The sequence below is a fragment of the Heteronotia binoei genome, chromosome 21 (assembly GCF_032191835.1).
Source record: "Heteronotia binoei isolate CCM8104 ecotype False Entrance Well chromosome 21, APGP_CSIRO_Hbin_v1, whole genome shotgun sequence".
Classification (NCBI taxonomy): domain Eukaryota; kingdom Metazoa; phylum Chordata; class Lepidosauria; order Squamata; family Gekkonidae; genus Heteronotia; species Heteronotia binoei.
In genome coordinates this window covers 31417714-31433591 of record NC_083243.1, presented here as the reverse complement: position 1 = coordinate 31433591, position 15878 = coordinate 31417714, and the positions used below count along the sequence as shown (strand labels likewise).

The 15878-nt window shown below is 48.4% G+C and overlaps 1 protein-coding gene across 3 annotated transcripts in view; it reads right to left on the bottom strand.

The window, feature by feature from the left end:
* The window catches only part of CCDC85C (coiled-coil domain containing 85C), a 248777-nt gene extending 233640 nt beyond the window's left edge, over positions 1–15137 (bottom strand). For 2 of the 3 annotated variants that reach the window (XM_060262780.1, XM_060262781.1), the window contains exon 1: positions 13461–15137. In XM_060262780.1, the coding sequence (XP_060118763.1) occupies positions 13461–14163 (703 nt within the window). In that variant the 5' untranslated portion in view covers positions 14164–15137. The remainder of the gene's footprint in view (positions 1–13460) is intronic. The other variant, XM_060262782.1, reaches the window with a different exon arrangement.
* Between the last annotated feature and the right edge of the window lie 741 nt (positions 15138–15878).

Sequence of the window (15878 nt, the reverse complement as noted above, 5' to 3'; positions counted from 1 at the left end):
TCTTATGTTCTCTTATGTTATGCTCACTAATTAATACTTTGGCACTTACAAAGCTTTCAAAGAAGTGTTTAACATTCAAGAACCTGACTGAAAACTTTTTATCTATGACATTGTTATATTTGACTTCCTCCACAAGGAGATTTGGGTACCATATGTGATTCTTTCACCCCTCCCCCACAACAGGCTTGTGAGGGAGGTTAAGTGGAGTGAGAATGACTGCCCCAAAGTCATTGAGTTGAACATGGGCCCACAGGTCCTAGTCTTACACCCTAACAGCCACCTTATACTAACTGAAGAACAGCCCCGTTGGATTGGACCACTGGTCCATTTAGTCCAGCGACTTGTTTCACACAGTAGACAACCAGTTACCCCAGAGGGCAAACAAATGACATAAAGGCCAAGGCTTTCCCCTGATGTTGCCTCCTGGCTCTGGGATTCAGAGGTTTACTGCCTCTGAACATAGATGTTCCCTTCATCATCATGGATAGACATACATTCTATGAATCTGTGTAACCTCCTGTCATGATCCTAGGCCTAGTGAGGCCTATGGGCTCCAGGGAAGCCTGTGTTAAAGTAGAAGAAGATGGCATTGGATTTATATCCCACCCGCCACTCCAAATCTCAGAGCGGCTCACAATCTCCCTTATCTTCCTCTCCCACAATAGATCCCCTGTGAGGTAGGTGGGGCTGAGAGGAGTCTTACAGCAGCTGCCCTTTCAAGGACAACTCCTATGAGCGCTATGGCTGACCTAAGGCCATTCCAGCAGGTGCAACTGGAGGAGTAGGGTTGCCAAGTCCACTTCCAGAAATATCTGGGGACTTTGGGGGTGGAGCCAGGAGACTTTGGGGTTGGAGCCAGGAGACACTGGGGTGGAGCTAGGAGCAAGGGTGTGACAAGCACAATTGAACTCCCTCCCTCCACCCTCCCCTTCTCCAATTCCACCCCAGAGGCGGAGCGACGCCGCCGCGCTGCTGCTGCCTCTTCCCCGCCCCACCGCAGCCGCTCCTCCAAGATGGGCCCAGCCTGAGCCCATCTCGGAGGAGCAGCCATGGAGCAGCCATGGCGAAGCCGGAGAGCAGCATGGAGTGCTCGTTGAGGCTCATGGGCTCGGGCAGCAGCGACGGCGTGGGGAGGCGAGAGACCCGGGCTGGCGCTTGCTGCAGCTCCTGCTTTCTCCGCGGTCCCGCCAGCTGGCTGCCCACTGCCGCAGGGCCCCCGCTGCGCCGCCGCCTCTTCCTCCTCAACACTCCCCCATGACGCCCGGCTGCTAGGTTCGGCGCAGCACACTCCAGCTCGCTGCACTTCTCCGGCAGCCTCTCCAGCGGAGCACCTCCCCATGGCGGGGCCGGGCCAAGACCGGATGCGGCCCACTCAGAAGCTCCCCTTCCCGACCACTCCTGCTGGCCCCTGGGGTCCGCCCAGAGGCGGAGCGGGCGATGCCGCCACGCCGCCGCCACCCCCTCCCTGCCCCATCCCAGCTGCTCCTCCGAGATGGGCCCAGCCTGAGCCCATCTCGGAGGAGCAGCTACGGTGAGCGAAGAGCCCCCCCTCCCCCCGCTTCCATTTTTTTGGGGAGTGGGGGAAGAGGCTGGGAATCCTGGGGTCCCCCGCCAGGGTGGGAGGGTTGGGAAGCCTATGGAGGAGTGGGGAATCAAACCCGGTTCTCCCAGATAAGAGTCCATGCACTTAACCACTACATCAAACTGGCTAACAAGCACACAAAAAATTGTGGCTTTCACTGTTTTCACTGGCAGCAAAATCCACAATTTATTTACTCAGAGAAAAAAATTTCCTTTTGTCTGAATATATTGCCCATCCAGTTCATTGGATGCTCCCAAACAGTAGTTATTACGGGAGACTTTTTAGAAAGCTCTAAGATTCTTTATGATAGCACAATATTGCAGTATAAGGCTTACATTTACCACTACATTTACCAGGTTCCATTTTGTCTTTCCAATTGAGTGGCAGAGATTTAGGAGGGAAAACTTGCCCCGTTAAGATCTGATGGGTGGGACCTGGGAAGACAGAATAAATAGGACTATCTGGAGAGAGAGGTTATTCTCTCTGGGAGTGCTGAGCTAGATCGAGGCTGTAGCAGGAGGGATCCCTCATCCAAGGAGGATGAGTTGGTTTGAAATTAGAAGAGAATGTCTAGTTAGTTGAGTCAGGGCTTATATTTTTGAACCACCTTTACTGTCTTGTTTTTCCTTGTTCACTGTTGCACTAAAAAGTTACAACCCACTTATTTGTTTTTGAGCACTTACAATAAACTTGTTACTGGTATACTGCCTGGCTCTGTGGGCCTCTTTGGTCGCAGATACAAAGATATTTGCTGAGAAGGAAAACACAGGAGTTGGGTGCGTGCTTTGTTCCCTCCCAGGCAGACCCTTACCAGAGTGGTAGCAGCCAGTAGAAGCCCTCCCTGGTCCCTTGCCGGTGTAACACCCCCTTTTAAAGTCATCTATGCATGTGGTGCTGGAAAAGGCAATAATGCTAGGAAAAGTTGAAGGCCGCAGGAAAAGAGGAAGGCCCAACATGAGCTGACTTGACGCATTCAAGGATGCTACGACCCTCAGTTTGCAAGACCTGAGCAAGGCTGTTAATGATAGGACATTTTGAAGGTCATTAATTCATAGGGTGCCCTAAATTGGAAGCAACTTGACAACACTTAATAAGCACACAAAAAATTGTGGCTTTCACTGTATTCACTGGCAGCAAAATCCACAATTTATTTACTCACTGAGAAAAAAAAAGTTTTTCTTTTTGTCTGAATACATAGCCCATCCAGTTCATTGGATGCTCCCAAGCACTAGTTATTATGGGAGACTTTTAGAAAGCTCTGAGATTATTTATAATATCCTTCATTTTGCAGATGGGTCAGGTAATCAACAAAGAGCTTGCCTGAAGTCTATGCTGCTTTTTGACCACAGTACCCAAAAAGTACCTAAAAGCATCAAGGGAAATACTAGACCCCTAAATTTTCCATAATCAACTACATTTGTCATTCTCCATAGTTATCTATCATCCTGCTTTAAGAAAACAAATTTAATATGCCTTATTGTTGACACCTGCATTGTAGCAGAATACACACAAACACACACACTTAAAGGACAAACCAAGGAGTTTTCAGTACTTGCGAAATACAACAATCCTATTCTGAGAGCTCACAATTTAAAAATTCAGGTCCACAAAACAGACTCACAAAAACAGAGTACAGAAGGGAGCAAGAAGAAGCAGAGAAGAAGCTGACAAGACAGAATTTTAAAACATTGAACTAAAAGTGAGGGTAGGAAAAAGGATGCGAGATGACGTTTGCACCTGCTTGGTCCTCTCACATTCTGTCAACCCAGGGGAACTGAGGAGAATGGTGATTTTAAAGCAAAGACAAGACAAAACAGTGAGTTTTCTTGTTCACTGCTCACATTCTCAGTCCTTCTAGGAAGGGTTAATAACAATGACGGGCCTCAAACACACCAGGACTGGATGTACACATGATTGGATATTGTGCTAATGAATCACGGGTCGATTTTTATTTTTCGCCTGGATAGGAAAAAACCCAGGAAGTGATTACAGTAGCACAATATTCTGCGATGATCCTATCTAGGGCTTACAATAAAGGAGTGCAATCACATTTCTATCATATTTCTCATGGCACAAAGAGGAACCGGAGGAGGGAGAGGAGGAGGGAGAGAGAGAGACCAACAATTTCTCTGAGCGCTTCAGAGAAACGTGCCTCACACATCTTGACCTTGGGCCGTGCTCAGAAAGTCCTCTCTCAAAACGCATTTGCCATCTAAGCAGGTGAGATGCTGCCATCTGGGCACTTTCTAGCTTGCCAAGAGCACCAAAACAGATCTGGCACCAAAGCACCTGTGGTGCTGAGCCACAAAACAATTATAGATGGGAATGATGCACTTCCCAGAACATTTAAAAATGCCTTTCTGCTCTCCCCAGCTTGTTGACCCAGTTTGGTGTAGTGGTTAAGTGCGTCGACTCTTATCTTGGAGAACTGGGTTTGATTCTCCACTCCTCCACTTGCAGCTGCTGGAATGGCCTTGGGTCAGCCATAGCTCTGACAGAGGTTGTCCTTGAAAGGGCAGCTGCTGGGAGAGCCCTCTCAACCCCACCCACCTCACAGGGTGTCTGTTGTGGGGGAGGAAGATAAAGGAGATTGTGAGCCGCTCTGAGACTCCGAGGTTCAGGGTGGAGGGCGGAATATACATCCAATTTCTTCTTCTTCTTCCAATGTGTATGTGCACCTTCTTCACCATCTTTCAATCCAAAAATTGGCAGTATATTGCAAAAATGAGATTCTTTCAAGATCCTGCATGTATTTATTTAGCTTTTTATAGCCCCCATTTCTGCCCTCTGCAGACCCAACGAGACTTACAGCTTCCCTCTCCCCTCATTTGATTTTACCCTGACAATAGCTATCCTGAGAGGTAGGGTTGGTGGTAGAAAGTGCTATCATGTCTCAGCCATCTTACGGAGACCCTGTTCAAGGCAAGAGATGAACATAGGTGGTTTGCCATTGCCTGTCTGTGTGTAGCAACCCTGGACTTTCTAGTTGGCTTCCCATCCAAGTACTAGCCAGGGCTAACTCTGCTTAGCTCCCAAAATCAGGCTAGCCTGAGGTTAGACTGAAAGAAAATAACTGGCCCAACGCCACCCAGCTAGCTTCCAAGGCAGTCAGAATTTGAACCCAGGTCTCTTGAACCCTGAAGAGCCCTGTGGCACAAAGTGTTAAAGCTGCAGTACTGCAGTCCTAAGCTCTGCTCATGACCTGAGTTCGATCCCTGGCGGAAGCTGGGTTTTTAGGTAGCCGGCTCAAGGATGACTCAGCCTTCCATCCTCCTGAGGTCGGTAAAATGAGTACCCAGCTTGCTGGGGGGAAAGTGTAGATGACTTGGGAAGGCAATGGCAAACCACCCCGTAAAAAGTCTGCCATGAAAACGTTGTGATGAAACGTCACCCCAGAGTCTGAAACGACTGGTGCTTGCACAGGAGACTTTTTCTTTCCTCTTGAACCCTAGCTGTATACTCTAATCAGATTAGGCTTAAAGAAGTTAAAAAGTACCGTATTTTTCGCACCATAAGGCGCTCCGGACCATAGGACACACCTTCCTCCTGGGGGGCGATCCGCTGCCTCCGCCTCCGATCCCGGCGCTTCCCCCGTGCCTGCCTGCCTGGCTCCAGCTTCTTCCAGCAAGCGCTGGGATCGCTCCACGCTGCCCCCACCGCAAACCCAGCGTTTCGCGAGCGCCGGCTGCAGAGAGGGCAGCGTGCTTCCTCCGTGCCTGTCTGCCTGGCTCCAGCTCTGACGCTTACAGCAAGCGCCAGGATCACTCCCTCTGCCCTCCGATCCCAGCGCTTGCTTTAAGCATCAGAGCTGGAGCCAGGCAGACAGGCACGGAGGAAGCACGCTGCCCCCTCCACAGCCGGCGCTCACAAAGCGCTGGGTTTGCGGAGGGGGCGGGTGCTTCCTCTGTGCCTTTCTGCCTGGCTCCAGCTCTGATGCTTAAAGCAAACACCGGGATCAGAGGCGGAGACAATGGATCGCCAACCCCCCCCCGAGGAAGGTACTTTCACTCCATAAGACGCACACACTTCCCCCCCACACTTTTTGAGGGGGGAAAAGTGCGTCTTATGGTCCGAAAAATACGGTACATCCTAGGTTCAGGCTCCTAACATCCCCACATCTCAAAAATAACCAAAGAATCGCAAAGTCACAAACTGAAGCAAGAGAAAAAGGGGATAAAGCAACTGGTAAGCCCAAAACTCAAACATAACAGTACATGACATTTGCAACTGAAATGCAACACACGATTCTAGCCACATCAAACTTTTCCATTGTCAGTCAAAACAGCACTGCTAAGAGGCTCTATTTGCATATGTGTTCAGGGACTTTCGCAAAAGTACTTAAGATGGACTGTGCTGAATACTGATGCTTATCTGAAAACAGCTCCCAAAGTCTTTAAAATTAAAAAAGGCCACACAGACATTTTCTACCTACTCTCTCCAGATCAGATTTTACAGGGAAGCACTGAGTACAGACATCTGTCCAATCTCTACAAACATGAAATCCATACAGGATTTATCACAGAGCTGTACACCGGTTTCAGCGACCTTAAGGTGTCTGTTGCTAGATGCCCAGAAAGCACAACCCTCCTGGAAAAAAGGGGGGCAGGGGCTGGTTTATGTCCAAAGAGCTCTCTTCCCACACAGACAGCCAAGAAAGAGGAGGAACTCTACATTCACATACATGAACAGATTATTACAAAACTTAGGGAATCCATTGTTTGCCATGCAAGTTATTCTAATTGTGTTCCCAAACAGATGCTTGAAGACCAATTCACAAAACCCTTTCAGAGGGGCAAAATGGTATGGGGGGGGGGGAGAGATTCCATTTGCACTTCACTTGGCAGTTCTGTGGGACTGCCTCACTGTATAACCCTACTATACATTTCATGGAGTTGCCAGCTCTGGTTTGAGAGATACCTGGAGATTTAAGGAGTAGAGCTGGGAAGGGGAGACACGTCAATGAGGCACAGAGTCCACTTTTGAAAGCAGCCATTTTCTCCAGAGAAACTGATCTCTGTCACTTAGATACCAGTTGTAACTCCAGGATATCTCCAGCCACCCTCTGGAGATTGGCAACCCTACAATTTGGCCAAACCGCTTACTTCTTGATAAAAGGAAAAGGAAGGTATTTTATTTTCTACAGTTTGAAGGGATCACAGCATCTCATAGGGTCACCAACCTCCAGGTGGCACCTGAAGATCTCCCACTATGACAATTGATCTCCAGACAATAGAGATGAGGTCCCCTGGAGAAAATGGCTGCTTTGGAATGCGGACTCTGTGGCATTATATCCTGCTGAGGTCCCTCCCCTCTCCAAACTCCACCCTCCCAGGCTCCACACAAACCCAAATCTCAAGGACTGTTCTCAGACTACCCAACTGCCAACCCTACCAACATGTGGCCACAGCATATGCACCGTATTCACAACAGGATATGGAAACAAATCTTCAGTTATCCTATGGTGACAGTCAAGGTGGCAAATAAGGTTCTCACACACACACACACCCCACACACACACACTTAATCCTCACAACTCCCCTGCAAAGTAAAGGTTTGGCTGGCCCAGGGTGCTTCACGGAAGAGTGAACATGTAAATCCAGATTGCCATATTCCTAAGCCTAAATTAAACCACAGTGGCTCTGGATTTGAAACCTATGTTCTCTTAGGGTTGCCAGGTCTGTATTGGAAAATACCTGGAGACTTTGGGGGTGGATCCAGGAGAGCATGGGTTTTGGGGAGGGGGAAGAAGACAGACATATGATTTATATTTATAGTTAACCTAACCTGTTTTCTTTGCAAACTGCTTTGATCAGCAAAGAAAGGGGGCATAGAAAGAGCGATTTTTTAAAACACCTCTTCATGGCAATAGGTCGATACTGAGATTCTTGTAAAGCTCTCTGGCTCAGACTTGCTTGCAAATCAGGACAGCCAGCCTATTTGCTCTTGCTAGCTGCAGCCAGCTTTGCCTGAACAAAGGTGGCGTCCAACAGGAAGTCAAGAGATATGTCCTTCCTGAAAAATTTATTTTCTATTTACCAGCCCTTGAGAACGCTACATTCTTTGTTATACAACCAAGTTCCTCAACATTGATGTTTTTAGAATTTATTACTTCAAATACAGATAATTAAAGCACTCAAAATAGTTCCTCATGTAAGATGAGAGCCAATACATTATTGTTGTTAGAGTGTCGGACAAGAGAGATCCTGATTCGAATCCCAGCTCTGCCATGGAAGCTTACTGGGTGGTCTCAGGCCAGTCACTCAGCCTTACCTCCCTAAGTTGTTGCAAGGATTAAAATGGAGAATTATGTAAACTGCTTCAGGTCCCCATCTGGGGGCAAAGATGGGATATTAATAAAGCAAAACACATTAATAAAAGAGAAGGAACTGCAAGATTAAGTCCCACCATTATGTACAAATTCAGTATTCCCTTTGTAGTCCACTAGGACACAGTACTGTGCTAGTGAATGGGTACAGCTTCTGTGCATGAGTTGTTTAAACTAGATTTGAGGCAGCCTGCAGTTAAGAACTGTGTAGGGTAAACTATTTTCCCCTGGACTGAGTAGCACCAGTAACTGAATACATTCCACATTCCCCCTAGCTAAGCGGCTGTGTGGGCAGACATCAGATTTTAGATACATCTTGACCAGAGCTGGGGCACATATTGTATGTTGCCATGGGAGCAGCACCAAAATGGCTTCCCTGTGGTAAAGCACTTCCTCTCCTGGTTATAATATCTGTGAACACTCTGCACCCAAATCAAGGCCAACACACTGAGGCCCTGTTCAGACACACAGTATAATCAGATGTTGCTGTTGTTTCCTTCTGGATTTAAAGTGGCTGATCAGACAGCAACATCTGCCTCCTGGTATTAACTCGTGGTACCCACCCCCACAATCCTTCTCGGAACCGGATTATTTTGTTACCTGCTCCTTTGTGGTGTTTTTTGAGTTCTCTGGTTTCACCTCATAGTTATCTCCGTCTGGATAGTTCTGCTGCGATATTAACCAACTTCCAGATGTCTGAAGGCTGTCCCAGAGCAAAAGGAGCCTCAGACATCCCGTTTACGGTCGCCATTTTTTTTACTACTTAGCGATATGTGAATAACTGCATAACCACATAATGTTTTAACCTAACAGGTTATGTGCACATGCACATAACAGTGGAAGAAAAAAAGAACTGCATGGTGCCGTCGTATGGATGGCAGAAGACGGTTTCACTGCGGAGTGATTCAAATTGCAGTATGGCAGTCTGATCGATAATAGCCAGAAAAAAGATATTCAAAACAGAACCGGGTCAGTTTAGCACGGACTCAACACACTGTGTGAACAGGGCCTGAGAGTGTCCCAACCCTGGTCAGGAGCCACCACAAAGAGACGGAAGTATTACACTAGAGCAATTCAGTTTTGAGACCATATTGTCATGACATCTCTTCAGAAGTCTCCAAGTTTGAATTTGAAGAACAGGATGTTCCCAAAAGTCATACATGTAGTAGAAAAATACACAGAACAAGATGGCTTCAGTGGTGTAGCCCCTCTGCTGTTGAACATATGAAGCTGCTTTATACTGAATCAGACCTTTGGTCCATCAAAGTCAGTATTGTCTTCTCAGACTGGCAGCGGCTCTCCAGGGTCTCAAGCTGAGGTTTTTCACACCTATTGGCCTGGACCCTTTTTTGGAGATGCCAGGGATTGAACCTGGGACCTTCTGCTTCCCAAGCAGATGCTCTACCACTGAGCTACCGTCCCTCCCTATAAAGAGTGTTCCTTTATTCTTTTTTCTCTCTCTCTCTCATTGCCTCTCAGAACAAGAGAACTGAAAAGAGCTCAGTTGCCAAGTGATGTCTCAACCATCTCAACACTCTCCCATATAAAACAGGGTGAAGTTGTTCGATAGCACAGAGGGGAAGCTCAGGCAAGTTACCATACATGCTTCAATAATGCATCAGTGTCCCCTAATAGGGAGATGCTGGCCTCCCACCACACAGATCAGAGCATATTTCTGAGACTGTAATGTAGCTTTCTGCAGTCACCTCATGATGCTGATTACGGTGAAAAGGCCAGATATGCAGCCATTTAACTGCAATGCTAATCAGAGTTACGCTGGAAGTGATATAAGAGTGCTGGTACAACACTAGCACTTACTCTTACCCCTCTCCATTTCCTCCAGCTGGCTCCTGAGGTACCATAATGAGACGCTAGGATGCCACTACAGTGGGAGACCCGGCATCCCTAGTACAAATGAAGTAAATAAATAAATCTCATATATTTAAGGCCCTTTCGAAGTCTAACAGGCTTTAACTACTAAGAGTGTTGGCAACTGAAGGCTGAATTAACTCCTAGCAGCACAGACTGCTCAGCCTCCCAATTTGGTTTCCCTGGTTACCTTTGTCTGTCCCATCCCTTGTTACCACCTATCAATTACCATCTACCTTTATACTGTAATCTCCTTGGCACAGGCCTTTTTGTTGTAAAACATCATGTACTTATTATTCCACCCATTCCCCAGAAGCTCGAGGAACAGCCACCCTTCCTTTATCCTTACAACAACTCTGTGAGCTTGGCTATGCTGAGAAAGAATGAATGGGCGGAGGTTTACCCAGTGAATTTCATGGCAATATCCATCTCCTTTTGAGTCTTCCTCTTTTCCTGTTACCTGCAGAGAGCCAGTTTGGTGGAGTGGTTAAGTGTGTGGACTCTTATCTGGGAGAACTGTGTTTGATTCCTCACTCCTCCACTTGCAGCTGCTTGAATGGCCTTGGGTCAGCCATAGCTTTCACAGGAGTTGTCCTTGAAAAGGCAGCTACTGTGAGAGTCCTCTCAGCCCCACCCACCTCACGAGGTGTCTGTTGTGGGGGAGGAAGATAAAGGAGACTGTGAGCCGCTCTGAGACTCTGAGATTCAGAGTGGAGGGCGGGATATAAATCCAATATCATCATCATCTTCTTCTTTTCCTAGCATTTTTCACTGTCTTGCCTTCTCATAATGTGACCAAGTGCAATAGCCACAGTTTGGTCATTTTAGCTTCTAGGGAGAATTCAGGCTTAATCTATGAAAATACAAGGGTAACAAAGAACAGATTCCATTCTCAGAACATGACGCACAGTGTTAAAAACAACAACAAAAACCTCCCGGATAGCTGGCAACAATCTATTCCTCCACTTTCATACGAAGCAAAATATACACATGGAAGTCAAAGACTGAGTCAGCCAAGAATTCTCAAAACTCTGATATTAACCCTGGGAGCTTTCCTGAGGCCACCTGAATTTATGCAGAGCAGGACATTGCACATTCTAACCTCCTGGGTCCCTGCCATTCTTGTTCTAGGCTTGCCTCCTATAGAGGCGGTATGGGCCTCCTATAGAAGATCTTTTTTTCTTGGACAGCAGTTATAAAGTTGATGCGATCAACTCCACTGTGCATTCCCATCAGAAAGATCCACAAAGCTAAGCTGTACAGCATTCAGTAGGAAAAGAAATGCGTGGTGCGCCAAACAGAGAGAACTACGGCAGGAACCAAGTTGCCAAGAAACCTAAAATAAAAACTCACAAAACTGGACTGTCTATCCCTACACCATAATCGTTTGTGTATAACTGCAGGCACGAAGTCCTCTTAGGGAAGTTTCTAAGTAAAGGGTATTGTTTGTAGGGAGCAGAAGTGACAGAATAACATTCAGCCTATCCAGGCCTACAAAGGACAGCTCCAGCACCCAACCTTCTCTTCCTCAAGAGATGCAGAATTGTGGAGCATGCCTCAAGGCTGTTTTATATCACACACAGCCTGTGGTACAAAACAGGCACTTTCCTGGACGGACCCAGAACAGAGAATTCCGGGTTCAAGCACCTATTCATTGGGCAGCCTTGCCTCTTAGGCTTTCATATGATTGTTACCAGGAGTAAAATTCCACTTTGGGATCTTCTGCGAAGGCTTTTTGCTTCCAGCCCCAAACATCAAAATGGCACTTTGCAATCACAGCAAAAATGCAATGAAGTAAATGACTGCCTTTCACTGGCATCTCCAGATCTTCTGCCCCATCTAGGTTGCCTCACCTGTCTAACCTGAAAGCTGGCCCTGCTCCGTGGAGGGGGAAAGGGTATGTCCAGGGAAGCACAATGTTCACATCGATACAGAAACCACAATCCTAGCTGCGCTAACTTGGGAATTGTTCCATTTAAGTTAGTAGCGCTTCCTTCTAAGTAAACAAGCTCAGGCTGGATGGGACAAAAAGACTGTCTGATATCCCATGATGCCAAGCACACAACTGAGTTTCACTTTTTGGACTTTGCTCACAGTCGGTGAAGTATACAGACAGGCACAATCTATGGCCACCTCATCTCAGTGGGTCTCCCTTTCCATGGAAACAAAAAGCTTGAGCATCTTGTGGGAACAATGCTGAAAGTTTTCCTTGGCCAGATTCAGCAGCTTGGGTTGGGGCAAGAAGGAAATAAAGATTTAGCTATTTAATGCATGCAATATCACACACACACACACAATCCTATTGTCAGCCTGTCTAACTAAGCCCAGTCACCCAGCTAAGTCTTCAAAATGAGATGAGCTGGAAATGTAAACAGATATTCAAAAGCAGATCAAACGCATGATAGGATTCAATAACTGTGATGTCAACTGCTTGAAATACTTCCCATGAATTCATGATTAAGCAACGTAATGAACGACAGAGAACTATGAACCAGCAACATGACAGAGCAATCTCAACAAAAAGTAGAACGAACATCCCGCTGGTCATAATGTTTTGATACTGGCATTGTTCAGGGACAGACAAGGACCATTTGTCGCTCCAGCAAGAACTCCACGCAATTAACGGGCATGACTTATCCAGAGGAGGCTGAGAGGAAGACTTATACAGCTGTCCCCAGTACCTCAGCCCTGGTTTTTACCCAGCAGGCGGTTAGAGATGAAAGGAAGCAAAGGCCAAAGTGGTGGGGAGGCTTTAAATCACACAAGGAAAACTTCTTCCACCGCCCACCCCCAGACACCAAGAAAGTAACCTAAAAATCAGAAACAGCAACAACAAAATTCTGATGTCAAGTTATCAGAGAAGTCATTTTGGGTAAGATTAAGAATGCCACCACCTGGCCACGTTCCAGCAGGTCAGCATTTTACTCCTCTGACCCTACACTCATCCATATCACATGGAAATCCCCATGGTGTCCTCAGTCTCAAAGCACTTTTATGTATGCCAATGAACTGAGCTGGCCAGACCTCAGTAGACAACGACACCCCCTTTTTTTTCAACATAATGAAACCTAAACAGTGTGAGAGGCTGAAGGACAACATGCCCAAAGTTGTGTGAGAGGCTGAAGGACAACATGCCCAAAGTTGCCCAAGAGAACCTGCAGGGCAGTCACTCATTGCTAAAAAGCCTGAATCCTAAAACAGCACGGCTGACATCTAGTAGTCAAAACAGTGCAGCCATTAGGGCAATGAGTGCATTATGCCAAAGCGGACACATGTTACGCAAAGATCACACACACCCATGTGCTTTGTGCTAATTAAATCAGAGCTACCAACACTGGCCTGCTTCCATACTCCCCAAAATTAGTGATGGGCTAGAATCCCATAAATATGCATTGGAAGCGTGTGCACATGTATAATTAATGCAGCTGAGTTGCCCCATAACAACCCTGCTGTCCTAGGCAAACCATCCCGATCATTAGCATAGCAGGGCTTGTTTAAGGGCGTTAACAAGGCAACTAACCCATAGGAAGCCAGGATACATCAAGTGAGCCAGGATGATGAGATCCATCAGGGCTTGGTCCAAGCCAAAATCCCAGCTGGCCCTTTTATCACCAAGTTTGTACAACCTGAACTCTTTCCCCCATGCTGAAACAACAAGGCAGGTGAACTGAAAGCCAGACTTACCACTGAGTCCATTGGGGATGCTCCTGTGGTGAAGGGGTGCGGAGAGATCATCCATTGACCTCCTGATAGCTCCAGCCTTGTTCTCCACAGGTTTGTGATGGTGAAGGTGGTGATGGTCCGGACTCCCTGCGCTGCCGGTGCTGGAGGTACTACTCCCATCCCCAACATCTCGGGTTCCGGAACCTCCGTTCAGGTTAGTGAGACTGGCCTGACTGTCTATGGAGCTCCTGGATCCGGCCCCGTTCCTCTCTTCATCTAACATCAGGACGATCTCCTTCAGCTCCACGTTCTCCCGCATGACGGACTCCTGCTTGGCCTCCAGCTCCTTCAGCTTCTGCTGGTACATCCCCACCTCCTTCCACATAACGCCAGCGGTGTGTCGGCCAAACCGTTGCCACTCCCTGGAGAGCTTTTTGCCCTTCTGCCGGTCATCGTCCAAGAAGCAGCAGAGCTCCCTCAGTTCGTGGTTGTCGTCCTGCAGCTTCTGGTTGACCTCTTTCAGGCCCCTGATCTCGTGCAGGTGGAGCTGCAGCCTCCTGTTGACATCCTTCATCAAGTTGCTGTGCTCGACCATCAGGTTCATCTTCTCGTTCTCCACTTTCTTCAGCCTTTTGACCAGCTCCTCCTTGCTCCACCGCAACATGTCCTCTTCCGTCATTTTGGTCAAGTCCTCCTTTGACCCCTCGACTGAACTCTTGGCCATGTTGATACAACCCCTCTCTTTTTAAAACCGGCTGTCCTTTTTTCTTTCCCCGAAATATATATATATATATCTATTTCCCCCCCTTCAAAGTCTAAAATTTATTGCAACATTCTGGATGGTTCTAGTTCAAAGAAACTATAATTGTTCGGAGAGGGCAAGATAAGGGAGAACAGTCCATCCAGGCATATCTGCAAGAGGCGCTCTCCTTTCCACAATTCCCATGCTCTAAAAAAATCCACCCAAACAAAAACAAAGCTTTACAAGGATCCACTCTAAAAGGTTTGTCCCGACCTGCACAAAAGCCACCCCGAAGGGAAGCGACCCACTCCCCCAAGGTTAATAAAACCACAGCCAAGAGAAGTCGGAAGCCCACCAAACAACCTGCTCAGCCCGGGAGCATTTCAACTCCCGCCAGGACGGGGGGTCCCAGCTCCTTCCAAAGAAACCCGAGCAAGAGATATATAAATACCGGAGCGCTCGGCGGTTGCTCGAGCGATCTAAACCCTCTCTCTCGGTCCGCAGAATCCTAGATGATAGGAGTTACAAATGCAACGCGCATTCCCCCCCCCCCTTTTTAAACTGGTCCTTTCTTCTTCTTTTCCACCCTTTCAGCACCGAGGATGATGTCACAGCCCCCTTTTGTCAAACTGCATTTAAATTGCACGGCGAGAGGGGATGCTGAGCAAGAAAGAGCGTTCCTTCAATGGAACAATCCCGAGAAAGGATCCCGGAGCGAGGCTTGGGCACAGAGAGAGCAGGAGCCAGGCGGCACCGCCTCCTCGGGGGGAGGAGGAGGAGGAAGGAGCAGAGGGCTTGGAATGTCGCTGCTGCTGCTGCTGCTGCTGCTGCCCATGCATGCGCGCAGTCAAAGGGAGAAACGAGAAGCCGACGGGAGAGCCGCCGATCTCAGGCGCTCCTCTGGCAAATGACTCCTCAAGGCGAGCCTCCCCCTCCTCCCTCGCCTGATTCGCGTTGAGAAACTGGGGCGGGGAGAGGCGGATTAGAGAGCCAGGCCCTTCCCCCGCGGGCCGCTGATTGGCTAGCCGCGGACGCCGGGCCAGGCTCCTCCGCCGCGCCCCGTGCAGGTTGCGTGCGCTTTTCCGCCTCGGCTCAGGTTACCAGGGAGAAGCGGCGGCTTCGCCTTGCCAGCCAATGAGGCGGCGGCGGAGGCGCGTTTCAAAAAAGCAGGTACAAAAGGGGAGGAAAGGTAGAGAGCGGCGGGCCGCGCGGCTCTTAAAGGGGACGCGCGCTCTTCCCCCTCCTCCCCGCGCTTCCCAACCACCCGGCTCCGCAGCGCGGGAGAGGGAAAGGCGGAGGGGCTTCTCCTTGTGCGCCCTGCCTTTGGGGAAAGTCCCCTCTGAGCTGGGTTGCCAGCCTCCAGATGGGACCTGGAGATCTCCCGCTCTTGCAACTGATCTCCAGCTGGCAGAAATCAGCTCCCCTGGAGAAAATGGCTGCTTGGAAGGGTGGACTCTCTGGCATTGTATTCTTCCCTCCCCAATCTCCTGCCCTCCCCCGGCTCCACCCCCAAAGTCTCCAGGTATTTCCCAACCCAGACCTGGCAACCCTACCTCTGACCCACTCCTGTTAACCCCAGCAATAAGGAAGAGATCTCTCTTTTTGCAAGCACTGGATTCATGGGCAAGTGACTGCAAAGGACTGATGGCTCCGCGGAGCACGAGGGAAACCGGGAGCCATCCGTCTTCTATGGATGT